Consider the following 18836-nt stretch of genomic DNA (forward strand, 5'->3'; position numbering starts at 1 on the left):
AAAAAAACCCTAAAACAAACTGTGGTAGTGACTTGGTAATTAATGATACCTTTTGGCTTCTATATTTTGTTCATTAAACGTCTCCTACTTCCTGTTTTTCTCTTTGTTGTAGGAGATGGTTTAGACAACAGTGTAGCCTCACCTGGTACAGGAGATGATGATGACCCAGACAAGGACAAAAAGCGTCAGAAGAAAAGAGGCATTTTCCCCAAAGTAGCAACAAATATCATGAGAGCATGGCTTTTCCAGCATCTCACAGTAAGTGGTGCCCAAAACCAAAACAGATTTCTATTCATGTGCCTAATGAGGTTTATTAATCATTAATAGAAATCAATTGTCCCCATAATTTTTGGACCATTACTAGGGCTCAGTTTTTGTTGCTTTTTTTTTCTTCTGGATTTTTTTTTCTTGGGTCTTGGAATCATGACAAATCTCAAAGAAATCTATCTATATATGTGTGTATATATACACATATACATGCCTATAGAAAGAAAAAGAGAGAGAGTACAACGCCTTAGCATGGAACATCAGCTATATATGAAGTAACCAATTTTGGCTTTGAACTATTCAAAATCTTCCTACAGACAACAAAAGGGGGGTTCTTGCTTTAGCGCATATAAAGTTCTGCCCTCTGGATTGTTTATTGCTGGCCTCTGTTTACACAAACTTCATATGTATGTGGTGAAAGAGGGAGCCCTGGTCTGTGCATGTTGACATACACTGTGGATGTTAGGGAGTCAAAGGAGCAGCTTGTAAACTTGTCATCGTTACTTTTTTGTGAGAAATATAGAAGGCTTCCAGATTCCCTAATTTTTCAGTTGTGTAACAAAGAGAATAAGCACCTTTTTAGCTTCTCTTCAAGTCCATTAATATTAAAAACTAACCATAATCACATTTGAGGGAGAGAGATTAAATATGTGACATAGCAATGCTTTCCGTAGTCTGTCTTTATCCTCTTCTTGCTATTGGTTTTATGTGTTGGTGTTCTGTTGTCATTATAGCTTCACTTAGGCATCAAAACACGGTTCCATAGAAAATTTATGGAATCACTGTTTGTAGTTTATTTCATGTGGGAAATAATGGAAACTGGTAAAATTATCAATTTATTTTCTTCTTCCTCTCACTTTACAACTGTTTCTCACTTGATAAGGCTTAAAAAGCTAACTGTAATTAACTACCTCTTCTTCTACCAAAGTTTTATAAATTTTCACGGTAGCTGATGTTGGTTACTGAGTAATGATTTCAGGACCCGATCTATTTATGATAGGGACTACTGAACTGCTCTGCTAGCAGCACAGCTAAAGGGGGGAGTGACAGATTCACATTTCTAAACCATCATTTTGATGTAAGGACATTAGTAGCAAACTAAGGTGCATTGATCTGGCCTGTGGGGTCAGGATTAGCTGGAATAGCCAGTGTCTCCGCTGGAGTAGTGGTTATTCCTGCCTCCCAGCTATGGCCATTTCAAAGGTCAGGTGCCCTGTACCCACTTGGCTCAGAGGAATTAGACAGAACATGAGTCTCTGGGCTGATTACTTAACCAAAGACAAAATAATGAGTCCTAAGCAAATACTGACTAATTGAAAGGGCTGTAAATCCATTACATATTGGTCAGGGATAATCAGGAGTATTTAATCACTTTTATCTATTCAGGAGCACTGAAGCTGCAACAGCAAAGCCCTGAACCTTGCCATGTGCTTATTATTCTCATCATTATCAAAATTACTTCACAGCTGTTCTTTGCTACATCACCTCAGCTGGAGATTTACTAACCTGTAAAATGTTTTTAATTTGGAAGTCGAGTGAGTGTGAGTGGAAGGTTTTTCATTCAGCTGTAGGGTATCTTTAGAGGAGTATCACAGGCAGACAGTGAAAAGCAGGGCCACAAATAAATAAGTTTGGTTTGTATAGACATCTCTGTACTAACTCCATTTCCTGTTATGAAATTTGCGGTATCTTGTTTTTTTCCCCCGCTTTTCTCTCTTATGTGCTCCTTGAAAGCATTTGACACTTGCTTATTAAACAGTCAACTGCCTCTTGCTTGTCTTGAGGAAAGTCGTCCTGGCTTTTTGAAATCCCTTTTCCTTGTTTCTATTCTCTCTCCTGACCCTCTCCATCCTGCATGAATTAAGGAAATCTGCCACCACTGGTGAGGATGGCCTCACAGAAATCAGATTAAATGAACACGAAAAAGCCTCAAACCTTTTACCATCCAGGCTTTAATGAGTTTGCAAGTGTTGAAAGATTTACTGTGCTGTAATTCTCAGACCTGCAAACTGATAATGGAGACCCCTGACCAGTGCAATGTAAATTCAGAAAGATTCTTGCCATAAACACGTGCAGAGAAGGAAGAGGGCTCCTTTCTTTTAAAGATCCCACACTTTTTCTCAAATTAGCTTGTCCATTCAAAATGCAGTGCTGGCTGAACCAGAACGGGGGAATCTGTGATGTACAATTTTATTGTTTCAAGTAAATATCTTTACAATGGTGGTCCATGATTCAATGTACATTCCTTCATTACTAGTCTAAGGTTATTTCAAATTGGTTTGTTCCTCCTTTGTGCTGTATGACCTGTTCATGTATTACAATAATCCCCTGATGTACCCTTTTTTTTTCTCCTTTTTTTTTAAAGAAACTAATTGAATTATCTCATTATTTTAATTTGTTAAGCAAATGTATTTTACGTCTCAGGATGTGTTCTTAAAGAAGGAGCTGCTTAGGCTTTGGCCCCTGAATGGGCCATTGGTACATTTTGACATTCATGCATTCATTAAGGAGGGGAACATAAAAGAGCTCTGGATGTATTTTTTTTACAAACACCCAACCAGCATGGAGCAACTTTTCCATAAGCCACAGGGGTCTCTCTACATATGTTCTCAACTGCAAGCCATTGTCACCTATTCTGAATACCTCAAAAGGACAAATAAAATACTAAAGGCCAACTGTAGCAATTGTTAGCTGTTAGTCTCAATATGACAAAAATCGTTAACCTCTGGTTTCCCTGGAAGGAGAGGCAGTGGCAGGCAGTTCATCTCTTATGTCATGGGTTAAACCTGAAAGTCCTTTAGACTGTCAAATTCCAAAAGAGTAACTCAGTTCTGACTAATTGTATTTACTTATGATTTTAAATAAAATGCTATTTTTTTCTTTTATTCAATTGGTTTGCAAACTCCTAAGGCAGTCAATTTTAAAAATTGAATGGCCTAAGTGGCTTTTTTGAAGAGACAGGCACTTGAACTCTGATGTAGAATGAATGTGTCTGACAGGCTGTATCTTTCAAAACAATTTCTAACCCCTATCACAGCTTCCATTTTGCAGTAATTTTAATTATATTTGAAATAGAATACACATGCATGTTTTTATTGTTGCAAATCAAATGCAAGGAGCAGGAGCTTCTGTCATATTCTCATTCACTTACTGAGCTCTGTCTTACATTTAGAATTACAACAGTACCAGAAGATGAAAGATCTAAGGATGAATTAGCTGGAAATGTGTATGCTATTTCTGGATAATATCCAGTGTTTAAAAGCAGAGGAAATCCTAGTCTGGTGGTATAAGCTTTTCAATAGTACATAAAAATTACAACATCAGAAAGGTAAACCTGACATTTAAGGCTGTTTTTACTTGAGTTCAAAGGTGGTTAAAGAAAAGAAACAACAAGAAATCTGACCCAAGCCATGAGTTTATTCATAGCTTTGGAAGACCCCTTTTCCTCTACGCCCAGGATTCCTTAGTACACTCAATTAGCCTCTCAGACATCTCTGCTTTCCTCCCTCAAGTGCTCCCCTATTTTCCCTGCAAAGAACATATTTGATCACAAAGTGAAAACAGGAAGTGCTCAAATGTATAGACACCTCCAGCTTATGCCAGTGTTGAGATTAGGATTTCTTACCAGGAACTATACAAAGTCAGTCCCCCTCCTCCTATGACCTTTTGAAGGATGGAGGACCTTTGAAATATATGTACATAATCAGAAGAGAGGAAAGATATAAAGGAAGTAATTATACCATTCTATGGACTTGTACCTCTGGTAGTTCATCCGTTTCTACATCATAGTGTGCCAAGGACTACATTTTTTCACCTTCTTTTAGAAAGCTGGTTTATTCTTTGACACTTACCTGGAGTGATGCCCTTTGTTAAAATTCTATTTTGGTTGTTTCTTTTGTTACAGTCTGCAAGAAGATGTGTATCTTAACTAAAAGTACCAGATTTAACAATGGTACCCTGCAAACTAAACCTTTTTTATAACAGTGCCAGGTTCCTAGCTGATAGTATTTGGGATGTCTCCATTGAAGTCAAGGTAGTCGAGCTGGTTTTTTTTTTCTTTTTTTGCTAGCTGAAATTTTGTCTTCTAAAACTGAACAGTGTCATTTTAGCCTGATTTCCACAATCCTATGGCTGAAAATCTTACTCTTTGCACAGTATACTGTAGAATAGATTTTGATTTCATCTGCTTCATTGTCAGGCTAGAGTAAGCTCTCCTGGAAAGTGTTAAAATGAACCACCCACAGCTTTTGTACTTACCTGAATTAATTTTCTTAACTTGTCATATTCAGGTGTCCAGACTGGATGATATGAATAGTCTTACTGAAACAGATTTACTTTTTTCTGTATTTATGTGGGTGTATCTGAGAATATAATGTGAATCTATCATATCTTGATGAATGGTTTATCAAGCCTTTTATGCAGGGCAGCTATTTTATTTATTCATTAGACTTGATTCTAGAGACGAATGTCATCAGCCAAACCCAATCTTGGAGCAAATGTTCAAAGAGTTTGAATCCATCCCACCTCCATAAATATCTCCTCCTATATTGTGATTTTAGGAATAATACCCTAAAGGAAGGTTAGGAACATAGCTGGCTATTGCACTCCATACTGAACAGCTTACTTTCATATCAAACTGTAGAAGAGCATTTCTCAGAGATGTCATCTGGGAGAAGGATTCTTCACATTGCTGTTTTTGCTGTACTTCAAAAAAACACAACCAAGCCCAAAAAATACAACAGACCTCTGTCCCATTGAAATGGGATGGGATACTCCATAAAAATACAGGAATGTGAAGTCATTCTGGTGAATTTTAGTGCATGTGTTGGACTGCATTGTGACATACCCTCTGAGGGTACAGAGAGGAGATGGATGATGTCCTCTGATTCTCCTGCAAAACCACCTACGTGTGTGTTCGCATGACTGCCATTTCCACCTCAGTGCACTGCAGAGTCAGAGAGCTGGAGGAGCCTAAGCTACAGTTTTATTCCAGGTCTGCTTTTAGGCAGGGCTGGCTATGTGCTGAGTTTTTAGCTAGTTGCCTGCTCCTGTAGAACAGACCTCTCTGCACAAACACCACCCTGCTGGAAGCATGCCCTACAAAATAATATTGCGCACATTTTTCAGCTGGGTAAACTTTGTGAGGAAAGGTTAAATGGTTTCACCCTAGTGCAAAAGAAAAATCAGTACCTGAATGTTAAACTCCAATGACCTGTGATCCTGTGATCCTCAAGGTGGTAGAGCTGTGCCTCTTTGTACCCCACAGTTGGTCTCTCACCAGAAGAGCTGGTGGCAGCCGTTAGCATTTTTTGTTACTGCTGGTGGTAGCACAGCCCTGCCTAACGTCACCAGTATCCTCCTCCTGTCCTGCCTGCCTGCACTACGGTGTCACCAGCAAGGGCAGAGTAAAACTGGAAATCTTTCTCTAAATGGCACTTCTGATCCCAGGCTGAAAGATTTCATCCTCTGAGTGCTCCTAGTCCTCTGCCATGAAATCTGTCCTGAAGATTTAGTAAGAGACTGAACATTCACATACCTTTTAAACGCCACAATCTTAAAAGAGCTGAAATGGGGTGGGGGTGGGGCTTTGTTTGTTTTAAAAATGGAATCTGAGATTAGATCTGACATTTCTACATCCACCCCCTACAGAAGAGGGAACCCGGGGTCATTGGGTGTGTGGGCCTCAAAAGCTAGCTTTGTCTGGGAGTGGTTAATCTAATCATTGTTACATAGACATCTGTTATTTCTTCTGAAAAATTGATGCTTTTGTGACACAATGATCCATCTATTTAGTACAACAGCCTGAGTAATTAAATTAAAAAAAGAATATTTTTGCGGGAGCATGTATTATAAAACTGCCATACCTCCTCATACCAGTGAAAAGGCTGAGGAGAGGGAGTGGGAGAGGCAGTGTGGGAGAGGGAGAGGAGTGCTTTAAGCCCCACATTGTTTTCTGCTGGCTGGAGGAAAACATCTGTGAATTGTTTGAACTGAACCTTAGTAGGGACTGTCTGAATCTGTGTCATCTCTGTTTAATTTCAGGAAATGATGTCACAGTGCATTAAATAACAATGCTGCATGATTTATTTTTACTTGTACATGCTGTCCTAAGCATTTCGGTTATACAGCAGTGTTTCCAATTAAGTGCAAGCTTTCAGTTTTAAAAAATATACTCAGTAATGCTTTTTTGGGGGGCATGAGTATGGGGAGGCTGGGTTTTTTAGGGGTCACCAAGGTTCAGGGCTGTCCAAGGGCTCTGGGCCCGTTTGTCATGTGCTTATTTGTAGTTGGGACTGGATGTCAGCGCTCTCGTCACCCATGGCAACCTCCAGGACTGTGGGTTTGTTACAAAGACTGTCTGTGGGAGAAAAAAACCCTAAATATTCCGAACCGATCCGTCAAAAGACCTATTAGATAGTTATAGGCCTATGTACTGTAGCTTTTGCCTCGATCAAACTTTCTGCACTCCCCCTTCTTCTTTAGAAGAATAGAGGACATAAGTCAATTCTGTCTGCCATCTGTCGCCTCTCTCCCTGCTCCTCAAATTAAAGAGACAGTCCAAAATTTAAATAATCGGTTACAATCACAGGAAGCCCGCCTGGAAATTATTACACGTGCATTCAGTTGGGTTTTTTTTTTACTTCTCTTTTTATTTGGAAGGGGGGATCTTTATTGTACTTCTTTGGAGATCAAAATATGGTGTGTTTCAGCTTCAAAAATAGTATGCTGAGAAATACTGGATTTGCAGTGTCACAGAGTTGTTATCTAATAAGATTCCAAGTTATATATAGGGTGAAATTCGCACACTACACAGACACCCTCTTCCCCCCCCCCCGCAAGAATCTCCGAATTGTGAATCCTGTAAGGGACAAGTAAATGAATCACAACACACTTCTCCTCTGGTTCTCCCATCCCTTTCATCTCCTTTCCCTCCCCACATCCCTGGCAGGTTGAGGGGCTGCAGCAAAATCTTTTCATGGTGCTACTAGGACAATTTAAGCTCTTGAGTCTACCAAATGGGTCGTCTTCTAGGCCTGCTATCATAGTTTTTCACATTACCCTGTCTGATATTAGCTAGTTACGTTTTATCTTTTTCTCTCCTTGTTTTTTGTCTTTATACTACCCTGCCTGTTTTTGCCTCCTCCTCATCAACAGGCCACACAATGTGTCAGGACTGCAGCAAGGTGAATTTCATTCATGTGACAGATCAGCTGCTGCCAAACCATCAGATAATGTGGCTGGATGTTACTCCTCAATTTAGTATTTTACCTGCCATTTTCAAACAGGGAATTCCTGAGAAGAGAGTATAATGAAAAACATGTGCATGATTTTAGCTGAGGCTTGATTAAAAAGCCTCGACTGAGCAAGCTGAATGTGGCCTAGCAAAAGATAGGATCAGCCACTATTTTTTACTGGTTGTTATTGTCATATTACAAAGCTTTGTAGAATCAGTATAGGAAGAAAGTGAAAGAAGCAAATATAAATAATGCTTAAACACTATAAAAACATTGCACTAATAAATGTTGTGAACTGCAGCCTTTGAAGATCAAGATCACAGTCAAAAAGTGGGGAGCATTCTTTGGAGTGTCTTTAAGTTCCACTACCTAACATATTGTCATCAGAAAACTCATAGTTTCTCCCTCTCTCTGTAGTATCCACACATATGTAGATATAAAATACATTTTTAGGGAAAAAACAATTGCTGTTGTTGGTACAAAGTGATACTACCTCTCAGTTTTGCCTAAAGATATGTTTAAGACCTTCTTTTCAAGATCCATGAGCAGGATAATTGGTTTCAAAGAAGTTTTTGGTAGAATTAGAGTTATGCAGAAAAAAAAGTAGAGTGTTTCTGCCAACAGTTCCACAACTGCAAAGAAATGGAGATGTCAATTCTTATTACTGCCTAATGAATAGAGTAGTTTATGGCGGAGAATATTACTTGTGGTGTTGTGGAGTTTTCCTTGAGTTATGAGACTTAGAATACCATGCATTACATATTTTAGAGTTGATTGGCAGCAATCATTTGTAGTATCTAAAGCAATCATTGGCATCTTTAAAGATTTATTATTGTCTTTAATCATAATGGCAGTACAGTTTTCACGTGTTTACATTTGTTATTTTTTATTTTTAACTTCTAGCCCCAAATCTGCCAAAACCTATTTCCGTTGTTTTGTCTAATACTGGATGATAGGTTGTCAACTTACTGTATAATGCCATAAAGATTTTTTAAAATCTTGGTTTCACCTTTTTATGATGGCAGTTCAAAACATGTATTTTATTTTAGCAGTCAACTACTTATGTCCATAAAATGTTTAACATCTTATGACATACACTTGCCATCTCAGGACGATAAATCTGAGTAGCCCAGTAAACAGCAGCAAATATTTTAGTGTTTGAAAAAAATCTGCATTTATCAATTTGTTTAATGCTATAGAAATTTGGCTGTCATCAGGATTAAGCTCTTATTTGGTCATTTCGAAGTGGCAGCTTGATATTCTAAAGTAGGTATACTGTGGAAATACTATCTCACTAAATCACATAGTAATGGGAAAACTCCTGTTCACTTTCTTAATGTATGCTATCAGTATGAAAGGAGTAGATTTTTATAAAATCATGGCCTAGTCTAGACTACTTTGAAGCTCGTTGTCTCTCAGTCCTGCTTCCATTAACTCCAGTGGAACTCTGATCCCTTTAAAAAAGCCAGAAAAGATGTAGTGAAATCATAGGAGGGACAGACAGACAGACAAAAACAATTTTACAACTTAACAAGTGTTAAATGCTATAGCTGTTTTATCCACAAATTATGCTTAACAACTCTTTCTGTGATCCCCTATTTTATGATAGAAAGACAATTTTCTCGAGTGCTCTGCTGTTTGTCACATTCTCTCATGACCAAACCTTCACTACTGTGCCCAGGATGCTTTAGCACAAGGCACCTCTGGCAGGCATGGGGAATTTTCAGCTCTGTTTCTAGCTGTGACCATGACAAGACACTGTGCCTTAGTTTCCCTGTTTAAACAGCATGGCATAATGCTTGTGGCTGCTTTTTGGAGTACTTTTGATATTTACAGATGAAAAGCACTGCATGAGACCTATGTCTTATAATTTGCCTGAGCTAAATTACAGAGAATTACTCTTCTGTTGTGGTTTTATCCAGCTGCTGAATGAGCATGACAGTCATGCAATGCTTGTACAAATACCTGAGTTTCTGTAGACTTTGAAAGTTCAGGAAAATTTTCTCTTTATGAGGGAGCATTTAATATAAAAATAAGAGTGTTCTTGTTGGTCTACAGTGAAGATGATAGCATATGATTTCTGCAAGCTACTTTAGCTCAAGTGGCTTGTTCTTGGGTTAGTTTGGTTTGTCAGGTCCTTTCCTTGCTGGTGACCTGAAGTGGTGATTGCTGCATGTATCATGTATCAAATATCTTTCCCAGAAAGTAGCAAGATAAAGAACCTTGGGCATCAACTGCTGGCCCAGGGGCAATAGTGAGAATAAAGGGAGTGTAACAGTATTAACAAATGCATCTTTGTGCTTCAAGAAGTCACTAGTGGATATTCCCCTCTTCAACAGTCCGGGGAGTTTCCTCATGTGAAGTTGGACTTTGGCAGCTTTTCAGCCAGTCCTGATCCTTCTGCTGCCTTTTTTGATTCAGCCAGGTGCTTCCCAGTTGTGCATCCCACTTGTGCTTGAATGAAGAAACAGGAAGCAGGAGAGTGACCTATAGTGAAGAGTAAGGGACAGAAAGACAATTGCAAAGTCCCCGATTCACATTGGGAAGGTCCCTGCCTACTGAGGAGCATATGCAGATAGCTGACAGCTGCTTTGGTAGTCCACAAGAGGATTATTCGGGGATAGAGAATGTGAATAGTGAGAAAGTTCGTGATATGTGTGATAACAACAGGAATAAGGAGTGTTATGTGGTCAGAAAAGTGATGTGTGTATTTGGGGGAGCAAAGGCGTGATGCATAGGAATGGTGGTATATGTAAATTGCAAGGAAAATTGGTTAATTTGAGGTATCAGTTCAAAATCTAAATGTTTAAACAGTGCCTTAGTTTCAACTACAAAGGGATATTCTGATGTTCTCTTTCAGATATAAAGTAGGAAATTAAATGGAAACATGTAAAAAACAAGTTAATTGTCAACAAGTTGTCAACAACAGAAAAAGGGGAAATAATTTAATTTATTTAATCAATATTTAATTTAAATTCTCCCTTCTACCCTCCTTTGCTCTCTTGGTGGAGTAATCCAAGAATTGTCTTACTTGATTTTGTCTGTTTTCAATTTGATTTCTACCAGTTACACATGGACACTTTACTGCATGAACTAGCATCTCTTAGGAAAGAGAGGTGCTTCCTGAGTTGGTATGGACTTCTCTGGGGATGGTGGGTTGAGCTGCAGAATTTAATGGCAATCCTAAGAAGTCCACATTTTTCCGCATAATATGCCCGCTTACATCTCAATTTTAAACAGCCTACTTTTTACGCATGTGTTGTATGGTGGCCATGAACTGTCAAGCAACACTTCTCAGACCAAAAAATTCCCAATATTTAGTGCATATCTAACCTAAGCATTTGCAGACAATTTACTGCTATAATTAATCTTAGCTGTCCTGGCTCTTATGAACTACTATCCCACAATGCTCTTGGATGCAAACAACTTTCAGAGAAAAGAGGCTCTTGCCACTTTCTCTCCCTTTTCTTCCCCAAAAACTGTCCATTTAGAAAGCAATAATGTTTGCAAAGGAGTTAAATCCCACTATGAACCAGTGCAAACCTATACGTGCAGCAGGAGAATAAAATGTCTACAAATGAACAAGACTCTGGTGTTTTGCCAGAATAGGTACAAATAAACATAACTGTAGAACTGTGAAAATATCAAGAGTTTAGCTCCTGGGGTCTGAATCCTGTTCAAAGCCCCAGCTGAAAAGATACAATACTCTCCAACTCAGTAGTGCTCTAATATACTCTACTGCCTCCCGAACAAGCACTGCAGCAAACTTCTTGCTGAGACTGAAAACTCTTTCAAACAAGGCCTGGGGACTCATGAGCTTTCTACTCAGTGCCCTGTAGGTTCACTCTGTGAAAAAGTATCTTGCCTAAAAGAGGCCAAATATCACACATTGGAGCTGGTGGGAAATTCAAACTGTTCTAAGCAAAGAAGTCAATAGAGCTGCTGTAGTAAAAGGTAATGTTCAGAGTGAGATCACCGTGTTATGATCTCATGCTGAACATCAGGACTGTTTGTTGTTTTTTTTTCTTGATGATTATGAAACTAGCCTGAGGCCAGTCTGGTGGGAGTCTGAGAAAGATACAGAAGGATGTTTGGAGAGCCTGGACTATCAGGGCTCTTATTCCCAAAAAAGGGTAACAGAGGCTGAAAGCAGATGAGAGAAATGAGAGCTGCATTGTTATTTCCAGTGCTCTCTCCATCCATCCCAAAAATACAAGATCTAGCCCTAGCCAGACAATGCATATACTGAAGTGGTGAATAAGCACAGGCTACAAAGATATAACAGGGGAAATTACTGAAGAAGATCAAAACACCTTGCAGGAATAATGGAATTCAACAACCAAGCCCCAGTCATTGAGACTGTAGAACAATTTGTGGAAGTACCTTTGCTTAGCACATTTAAAACTAGACTCAAAAAACATTTGAAGGCATACTGCTGAGAAACATCTTGCATTCCTGGGCTTACACTGAAGTAGTGTTGCCTGAAGCTTTTCTCCTATTTCCATGTTTTCTTATTAATGATTAAAACTGAAAAGTATCTTGAAATTAGAGCTGTTTTCAGAAGGAAATCTTCCCAAATTTGGCTTCCTTCAGGTTTAAATTTTTGTTGTATTTGTTTCAACTTTCATAATGACATTTCATTTATAGGTCAGTGGTAAAATTATTACAAAATTAACTCACAAATTCAAACTAGAAATGGGCTTGAGACACAAATTGAAGAGTTAAGCTTAAGAAAAATATTTAATTACTGTCCCTTCAGGCATTGGGATTGGATGCTGAAGGTCAGCCAGGCTTGGGCTCTGTCAAACTGGAAAAGGAAGAGAGTTTGTATTGAGGACCTTATGTTAAAAATATCTGCCTGTCAGATATTCAGAGGCAGAGACTGTCATGATACATACACTGCTCTCCATTTACAGCATGTGAAGATTCACCAATATCTGGATAAGGTACAGGTCTGAAATCAACCCTTACCTAGCTTAGTGTTCCACAATATTTCTGACATCTACTCCAACATCTCAATGAAATATCATCACAAAACACCAGAAGTTGTTTGCACATTCAAAATCCATGTTGATTTTTAAGGTCATAGATCCAATGCGAATTTAATGTAAAAAGAGGTTGATTATGGATTTACACAGAAGTTTGAATGCTAAATCAGGTGAAAAACATGGCTTTTTCACCTGTTTTTCACTTACAGACATTTATAGCAATTTGATTCAGAATTCAAAATGAAGCTTGCACCCTCAGAGAGGCAGAATGACCACAAGAAAATATTGACTGAGTGCATGCTAACTCAAACTGCTGAATTTCACACACAGCTTTCCTCAAAAGTATCAAGAAGAAAGAGATTGTATTTTGAATTTAAAATTAAATTTTGCTCTTGAACATGACTTTATAATAATGTAACTGTAGGGTTCCACATTTGTCTGAATGACTTCCAGATAAAATGAGCTCCAGCTCCGTTTGCATGTCAGAAAAATCAGGAAAATTTCCTTTCTTTTTTTTTTTTTTCCTCTCTCATTGCCAGAATTAGAAATTTAGCCTGGGTTCTGAGATCCAAGTCGAATTCTTTCTGGCTCATTTATTGGCAGTCACAAGGATTATACGATAACAGTAATGTTGCAATTACAATAGTAAATCTATGCAATTACAATAATAAACAGACGATGGCATGGCCAGAAAAAAGAGTCCAGTTTTCTTGCCTATAGCTAGGCTGGCTTTAGGAAGAAAAATAGCACAAACTTCTATTATGGATTGAAGTCAATGGCATTTTTTGTCAGCAGAGAATCAAATGCAATTCAAACACACAGGGACATAAATCTGTTCAGTAAGTTGGTCACTTCTCAGTACACCACTGCTTAGTTTGGTTAGTGTTCTCCTTTTGGGTATTTTTTTCTGTCTGGCTCAACTCAGACCTAGTGAGTCAGGCACGTTTGGAAGGTTTTTAAAGAAGTGAAGCAACAAGACAAAAAAATTTTTTCTCCCTCTTAATTATACTTCCCAGGAATGGGCTTATGTACCCATTTTAAAGATGCCATTGGCACAAAATTCCTTTTGTAGGATTTCCATATGCAGTTCAAAAATTACCTGCTTGAGAAATGAGAGCAGGAGCTTTCCTTGGCTGCATGTTGGAATCCTCCTAGCTGCAAAAGCAGCGAGCACTGACCTTTGCTCTCCAAACAAGGAGTCTTCTGACATGGAGCTTAGTTTTCCTACTGCTCTTCAGAACTCTAAATAGTGCTACTACACCCTGAATTCAGTGCATGCAGCACTTTACATTACTATTGTGTATCTTAAAATAAACAACATTGCAAGCTGTTTATTTTGGTGTTACTATGTATGCATTTTTTAAACAGTGGTTACTTAAACAAATGTCTCTGTTCCCACACCACTTAAAAGCTGCTGTTTGCTCATTGTGGTTTTCGGGTTTTGTCACTTTTGTTTTGATTGTTTCTGAAAATCACACTCAAGGATACAGAAGATAGGAGTAAGTTGTACTTGATCCAAACAAATGCTTCATGTCACAGCTTTTTCTTTATGCCAGTTTTTCCCATGTTCCTAGCAGAAGTAATAATTTTGGTTAAGCTCAAACCTAGAGATCGCTAATATTCCAGGTTGGTTCCAACTGTCCTCAAATGCATTTCTGCAGGTCATGATTTGTTATCAGAATTTGGCCCTGAGGTAGTAAAATTGTTTTAATAACATTAGAACTGTTTATTTATCATTGCTCAGCAAAACAAAAGGTGCGGGGGACAAGAATTTAGGGAATTGAGGATTTCCACATCTCCTTTCCTACTCTCTCATCAGTCTTTATTCATCCACCTTAAGAACCTTCAGTGCCATGAAAACTTCTGTGGTTGGAAATGCTGATACAAGGTTGATGGAAAAGACGTTATTGAAGACATCAACCTTTCTGAGCCACATTGCCAGAGCTTTGTGTCCCTCTACCTACCCAGGGAACTCAGATGACACTTGCTGGTCTGTTGCACTTCTGCCAGAGGGCTATGTGATCTATACTCTTTTTCATCTGTAGCAATGAGTTTTTGTTGATGGCTCTGCTTCTTGCTCTGCCACATGCACTGTTAACAGATCTTGGTGTATTTGGCTAAATCTCAGAAAAAGGTTAAGAAAAAAACTTGTTTCTTCCTCCACTCACTCTCCCCAGTTTTATACAAGGTGTCTCTGGTACTTGATTATTGTGATAGTTTTTCTGTAGATGCTCTGTTCCACTTTGCCAGTTTTTCCTATGTCCTCTTCAATTAGTCCTGTTTGCTGGGAAAGAAAAATAGTCATCTGAGTCTGTGTCTTAAGGGACTAAGAAGTCAGAGGCTTCCTCTGCATGAATATAGCACCATAATAAGGAACACTGAGGATAGCATAACAAGGCCACCATCATGTATTTCTTAGCAGAGGCAACAGTGGTAGTTTGAGGGCTGTGTGTTGTTAAAAATGGGTTGTCATCTTACCACTTTCTGCCCTCATTTTTGGGTGAGAGTGCCTGGGCAGTCACGAAAGTGCTGAGGTGATTCCTATGTGGAAAGGGTTTAACAAGGGTGCTCCAACAAACCTGGGAGCTAACACTGAACAATGTTAGATACTAAACTGCTCCCAGCCTTGAGATCAGAACAGCAGAAGAATTTGGTTTCCTCATGCTTGGACACAGCTGAGAACTGAGCCCAAATTATTCATTTGTAGAACTTGTAAAGGTTGGCTGTCTTTTTGCAACAGAAAGTAATCTCTTCACTCAACTTCTTATTACCCCATGGTTTTAATCAAGTAAGATTCTTAGATGAGGAAAACTATTGTTTGAGAAAAATGGTGATTGCAGTTCTTTTGCAACTTGTGTTGACTATAAACCAAGTTTGTCCTCCTTAGTTATGGTCTTCAAAGATAAACAGGTTGAAGGGAGTGTTACTGTCTTTGACACAAATACATCGTATTTCAGTGCTTTGTTGAGCAAGTTGTGTGTGTTTTTTGAGAAAGAAATAAAAAGTCGCTTGTATTTTTTAATGTAGTTAAGATTTATTTTTTTTATTTATTGCTCAGAAGGTGTTGATTTTCATCATTGTGTATATGGTCATTTGCCTCTGGACTTCGATACGGTGGATAACCCTTGCTCTCTCAGTAGAACTATGTGTCAATTAAGGATGAGAGGAGCATTAGACAGACAAGTGGCCAACAGCAGAGCAGTCCAACAGCAGTTGGACTATGTCATTCTAACTACTGAGGGAGGACAATATAGTATACCAGTGTTTCTCACCCTTCTTCTTCACTCCTAACCTTTTTATCTAATTTGTGGATCTCCTAATTTGTTTGCTTGGTTTTTTTTTTTTCACCCTACCATGAGTTTTCTGGGTCTTACTCTTCTTCTGTTTCACTCACTGTGGTATGGATTAAATCTGCTTAAATGCTAATATATATATTTAAAATAGTTTTGCATGCTTTTTTCAGTGTAAATACTATGCCAACAGTCTAATTTGTGACTGAGATCACTAAAATCATTTACATCTGTAGGTGAACATTCCACCTCTTCTATCTGAGAGACAGAAGATGGCAGAATGATTAACATTTTTTAAGTGCTGTTAACAGAAATGAAAACCACTTAGCGGCAGCAGCAAAGTTTTATGAGAAAGGAGCAGGTTATATTAAATATTTTAAAAGTATTTTAACAAGTGTTTTTGTCTTGGTTTTCACTAAATAAAATCTGTTTTATTGGCCAGACCAATGGTCCACTGAGCCAGATAAGAGTCAGTAGTGGGTGGTGATGGGGCCAAGAAATTACGCAAGTATTGGAAGATCTCAGAAATCTGAGTATGTCCTCCAGGCTTCTGGTGGGCAGAAGTTTAAAGACTTTCAGAGCTGGAAGTTTATATCCAGAATTGTAATGCTTAAGAGCCATTGATGCATCTACATTTTCTTTTTTGGCCCTGCTTTGGTCTAGGCCATATATTCATAGCTACAGTTGGAATAGTTTAATTTTGGATTATTTGCATCATTGGGGACATTTGTTAGAGCATTTTCTGATATGAAATGGGACACTTGAATAATCTTTACACATCTTAATGTGTGGACCTAAGTTTCTAAACTGTATTAAAAAAAAAAGAAAAAAAAAGAAAAAAAAGGAAGAACAAGGATATAGTTTACACTTGGTTTTAAATTAAGCCTTCTTTCTTTCATGTAGCAGTGGGAAAAATTTAGCAGCCCTGCAGTTTTCTTAGAAATTTTCATGAAGTGTTGGGAAAATCTTTTCTTCTTCATTTGGAGGGAACCCTGATTATACCTCTAACACAATTCCAGATCATTTCAGTAGCCTGTTCTCCATTGATCTGATCCTGTTCTTCACATGATTGGTTCTGGCAAAATAAAACACTGATCAGCTCATATATTTGGTAGAGTGCTTTTAAAATAAATACCCTCACTGTGTTCTGGTTGAAAGCAGTCACATAGTTTTGATATAACCTAATCACGTGCAAAGCTAAACCTTCAGTATCCAGCTCTTTCAGACATTTTCCCCCCTTTTTTCCCTCCCTTCTTCTTCACACAGCCCCTTCAGAGCTGCTGGAGGGCGTTGTTGAGAAGTTGCTACCGTTGATACAGTTGCTATTAATCACAGCCTGCCATGTTGTGACGCAGGTTCTAATAACATCCCATTGAGCTGCCGTTGCATGCTGGAGGCTTACCAACAGCACTAGGCCTTTGATATTCATCTCACACCAGGATAAAGAAAATGTAGAGTTAAAAAAAATACAACTGCAAATAGGCAAAGAACAAAAAAGGGGGAAAACATAGCAAAATCAAAAACAGACACGCTTTCTGTGTGCTGCTTCGTTTACCATGGGAGCAGCAAGCTATAAATCTCTGCTGTGTTGTTTGAAAATTGTACATGAGGCTGCTAAATTTATCATTCATTCTTTGTTGTTTCTGGGTAGTAGCTGCCTGACTTGGCTGACTTTGGTTTCTGTCCCCTCCACAGAAACAATTTTTGTTGTCATCGTTGTTTCGATACATTACACACGCAAATCAAAATGTTACCGGATCAAAGAATATTGGAGGATTTAGTAAAGTGCTCATAAAGGGGAGGAGGAACAAATTTGCTGCATGTTACACATCATGCTTCCTTAGCAACTGACTCCCTCACATTCGTAATTACAGGAACATAATTTTTAAAAAGCAGCATGGGCGGGGGGAGGGAGAGGGAACACTTCCTTTGGTTAAAGATATTCACAATTTTTGAAAAATGTGAGTCTTTGAAAATCAGAAAAAAAGTTCACCCATATGCTCTGTAAAGATTAAACCTGGAGCCTGATAGAACTGCACAATCATCTTCTTTTGTTAGTATTTCTTGTCCATGTTGAACTGGAAAGAAAAAAAAGGTGGAAAGCAAGCCTGCTACAGATGTGACTAGCTATGAATATTCATGAATGCCATTGCTCCTCCTTTTCTACTGGCATCCAAGCCATTCTGCTCTCCCTCTCCCTCTCTTTTTTCCTCTTCTCCTTTCCATTCCCTTTTCTTCCTCAAGACTGAACAAGACTGTAGTTTTATTTTGGTAACAGCTTGGTATGATACAGTTATCAGTCATTTCAGAAGCCTTTTATTTCCATTAAAAAAAAAAAAAACAAAGGAAAAAAAATTTGTAATTATCCACAGTTTTATGAATCCACCTCCCCTTAATGTTCATTATTTAAACCAGCAGCAATTACAAGTTCAAAGGGGTTTAGAGGGCCAGCAACCCGCATAATCACTGCCAAATTAAGCGGGACTCATTCGTCACAGAAGAGTACACTCTGAGTAGTGAATCATGCATGCAGTGACAGGCACTGATTTACATAAAGACGAAATCTGTGCCCTCTAGGGCTGAGTGTTACTTTATCTCAGTGGCCCTGTGATATATGCGTATTCTTTTGGTGTTAGGAACGTTCAGAGACTAATGCTGTTTAATACACGATATTTTATTCTCACTAGCATCACTACTACTGCCACTATTTCATGTATATGTGTATTTAGTTAACAATAATCAAAACTTCAAGGCTCTTAAGTTTTTAAAAGCAAATTTTTGGCCAGAAACCCCTTTTCTAATCTGTTATGATACTTCTGAATCTCTTCAATTCTTTTCTTTTTTTTTCCATAACAAATTTGCAGGCCAACCACTCATTCTTGAAAAGCACTACTTTTATTCTCCACCACCCCTACTCCCTCCCCCCGCAGTGATTCAACATAATGTTTTTTGAGACATTGTAACTACTTGTACAGTATCAGAGGCTGAGACTGGATGTATTACTTTATCTGTAGTTTATATGCACTTCATACACACATACTTTATATGTAGTTTGC

At 38.4% G+C, this 18836-nt stretch overlaps 1 protein-coding gene across 1 annotated transcript in view; it reads left to right on the forward strand.

Moving 5' to 3' along the window:
• Positions 1–18836, forward strand: part of MEIS2 (Meis homeobox 2) — a 124364-nt gene that overhangs the window by 4247 nt on the left and 101281 nt on the right. Inside the window, exon 2 of the mRNA XM_027674226.1 lies at positions 113–258. Within this exon, the coding sequence (XP_027530027.1) occupies positions 113–258 (146 nt within the window). The remainder of the gene's footprint in view (positions 1–112; positions 259–18836) is intronic.

This window comes from Neopelma chrysocephalum, unplaced genomic scaffold (assembly GCF_003984885.1).
Source record: "Neopelma chrysocephalum unplaced genomic scaffold, ASM398488v2 Primary Assembly neopelma1_24, whole genome shotgun sequence".
NCBI classification, from domain to species: domain Eukaryota; kingdom Metazoa; phylum Chordata; class Aves; order Passeriformes; family Pipridae; genus Neopelma; species Neopelma chrysocephalum.